At 48.2% G+C, this 2,500-nt stretch overlaps 1 protein-coding gene across 1 annotated transcript in view; it reads left to right on the top strand.

Moving 5' to 3' along the window:
- Positions 1-2,500, top strand: part of wipf1b (WAS/WASL interacting protein family, member 1b) — a 17,614-nt gene that overhangs the window by 13,488 nt on the left and 1,626 nt on the right. Inside the window, 2 exon segments of the mRNA XM_042080836.1 lie at positions 979-1,171; positions 1,173-1,771. Coding sequence (XP_041936770.1) covers positions 979-1,171; positions 1,173-1,771 — 792 coding nt within the window.

Below are 2,500 nucleotides of genomic sequence, written 5' to 3'. Positions count from 1 at the left end.
ATAATAGATAGTATATGGAGTAGATAATAGATAGTATATGGAGTAGATAGTATATAGTATATGGAGTAGATAGTATATAGTATATGGAGTAGATAATAGATAGTATATGGAGTAGATAGTATATAGTATATGGAGTAGATAATAGATAGTATATGGAGTAGATAATAGATAGTATATGGAGTAGATAGTATATAGTATATGGAGTAGATAATAGATAGTATATGGAGTAGATAGTATATAGTATATGGAGTAGATAATAGATAGTATATGGAGTAGATAGTATATAGTATATGGAATAGATAATAGATAGTATATGGAGTAGATAGTATATAGTATATGGAGTAGATAATAGATAGTATATGGAGTAGATAATAGATAGTATATGGAGTAGATAGTATATAGTATATGGAGTAGATAATAGATAGTATATGGAGTAGATAGTATATAGTATATGGAGTAGATAATAGATAGTATATGGAGTAGATAATAGATAGTATATGGAGTAGATAGTATATAGTATATGGAGTAGATAATAGATAGTATATGGAGTAGATAGTATATAGTATATGGAATAGATAATAGATAGTATATGGAGTAGATAGTATATAGTATATGGAGTAGATAATAGATAGTATATGGAGTAGATAATAGATAGTATATGGAGTAGATAAGAGATAGTATATGGAGTAGATAGTATATAGTATATGGAGTAGATAAGAGATAGTATATGGAGTAGATAATAGATAGTATATGGAATAGATAATAGATAGTATATGGAGTAGATAGTATATAGTATATGGAGTAGATAATAGATAGTATATGGAATAGATAATAGATAGTATATGGAGTAGATAAGAGATAGTATATGGAGTAGATAGTATATAGTGAGAAATATCGCAGCAAGTGTGATCAGCATCACTGGCATAAATGAATTTACTCCCTCTCTCCCTCTCCCTCCCTCTGTTCCCTCTCTCCCAGACTCTGGATCTGCTCGGCCTCCTCTTCTGCCCCCTGGTGGCCGCTCCGCTGGACCGCGGCCGTTTGGTGGAGGTGGAGGTGGAGGAGGTGGTGGTGATGCCGGCCCTCCCCCTCGCCTGCCTGTGCCCAAGAGCGGTGTGATGGACAGCCCTCGCTCCCGCGGCCCCCCCTCTCGCCCCGACACTTCGGGGGGGCCCCCCCCCCGTCCCCAACACCCCTCGCCCGGGCGGCGGCAGTGCTCTCCACGGCCGCGGAGGACCACCTCCTCTGCCCGGTGGAGGACGCCCCACTTCCTCCGCTCCCACGCCTCCCCCCGGTCGCCATGGCGTCGGCCCCCCTCCCCCTGTCCCGGCCTCGTCCGGGTTCGGCCGCCAGCCCTCCACCCCGGCCCCTCCCCCCTCCAGCCGCCCCCCCTTACCCCCCGCGCCCCGACCAGGGTCCGAGGAGCGCCCCCCCCTGGGCAACAGACCCTCTCTGCCGCTCCCGCGGGACGGTGCGCCTCCTCCGCCCTCCTTCAACAGCAAGCCCCCCCCTCCTCCATCCAGCTCCCGTCCCGGCCCTGGAGGTGGAGGTGTGGGTGGTGCCCCCCCTCCTCTGCCCCCCGGGCGTCCAGGACCGCCCCCACTGCCCCCCACGCCGGCCTCGGCGCCTGCTGATGACACCCCGCGGCTGCCCCAGAGGAACCTGTCACTCAACTCTGCCCCCGCCCCACCTCCGGTCCGCTCGGGCCCTCTACCCCCGCCCCCCAGTGAGAGGCCACCGCCCCTGGGCAGGAACTCCTCCTCGCGCTCAGGTACGGACACCACGGCAACCGGCCCACAGCTCACACCTCACCCACTTCCTGTATCTGTCTGTGTTTGACCCCCCAGTCCAGCCATCGGAATCTGCCCACGTAACCTGTGTCGTGTTGGACTGTCCTCGAACCCGCAACTTCCAGCACCTAAGATTGACAGGCGGGCGTACTGACAAGGGAGCTAAACCCATGGGTGCTAACATTTCTTATTAGCACGTCTTAAGGTTCCAGTTTACTTTAAAACTCACATACTGGGCAGTTACCGTACAACCTGGCTACGGTTACACCCATTCTGAGGGGCACCACCCAATGCTTATTCCAGTCCAACAGATGAGAATCCTGCCTAGCAGCTGCATCTTTCCTAATATAATCGAGGATGTGAGAATACTGCTTGAGCTGTGTTAAACTAGCACACTAAACTGGTGTGATGTTGGTGTGTGTAGTGATTCTAAAAAAACTGCTTATGTAGGCTGAAAACTTTTTTTAAATTTTTTATTTATTTTTTTAGTTATTAAGTGGAACCTAGTGTGCTATAACCTATAGTGCTGGCCTGATGGGTCGCCTATTTACGCCGTTTCAACGGCACATGAACGGTTAGACCGAGAATTCTCGTCATGAAATTAAAATTCCACTGGAGCTCCAAGCGGATTTGTACACGCAGCCTTACAACACTGTTTACAGCTCTTTGAGTCACGGTAAAATGTCATTTTTGGTACATAGCTAATTTAG

The sequence above is a fragment of the Alosa sapidissima genome, chromosome 23 (genome assembly GCF_018492685.1).
Source record: "Alosa sapidissima isolate fAloSap1 chromosome 23, fAloSap1.pri, whole genome shotgun sequence".
In the NCBI taxonomy this organism is placed as follows: Eukaryota; Metazoa; Chordata; class Actinopteri; order Clupeiformes; family Clupeidae; genus Alosa; species Alosa sapidissima.
This window is presented reverse-complemented; position numbering and strand designations above follow the sequence as displayed.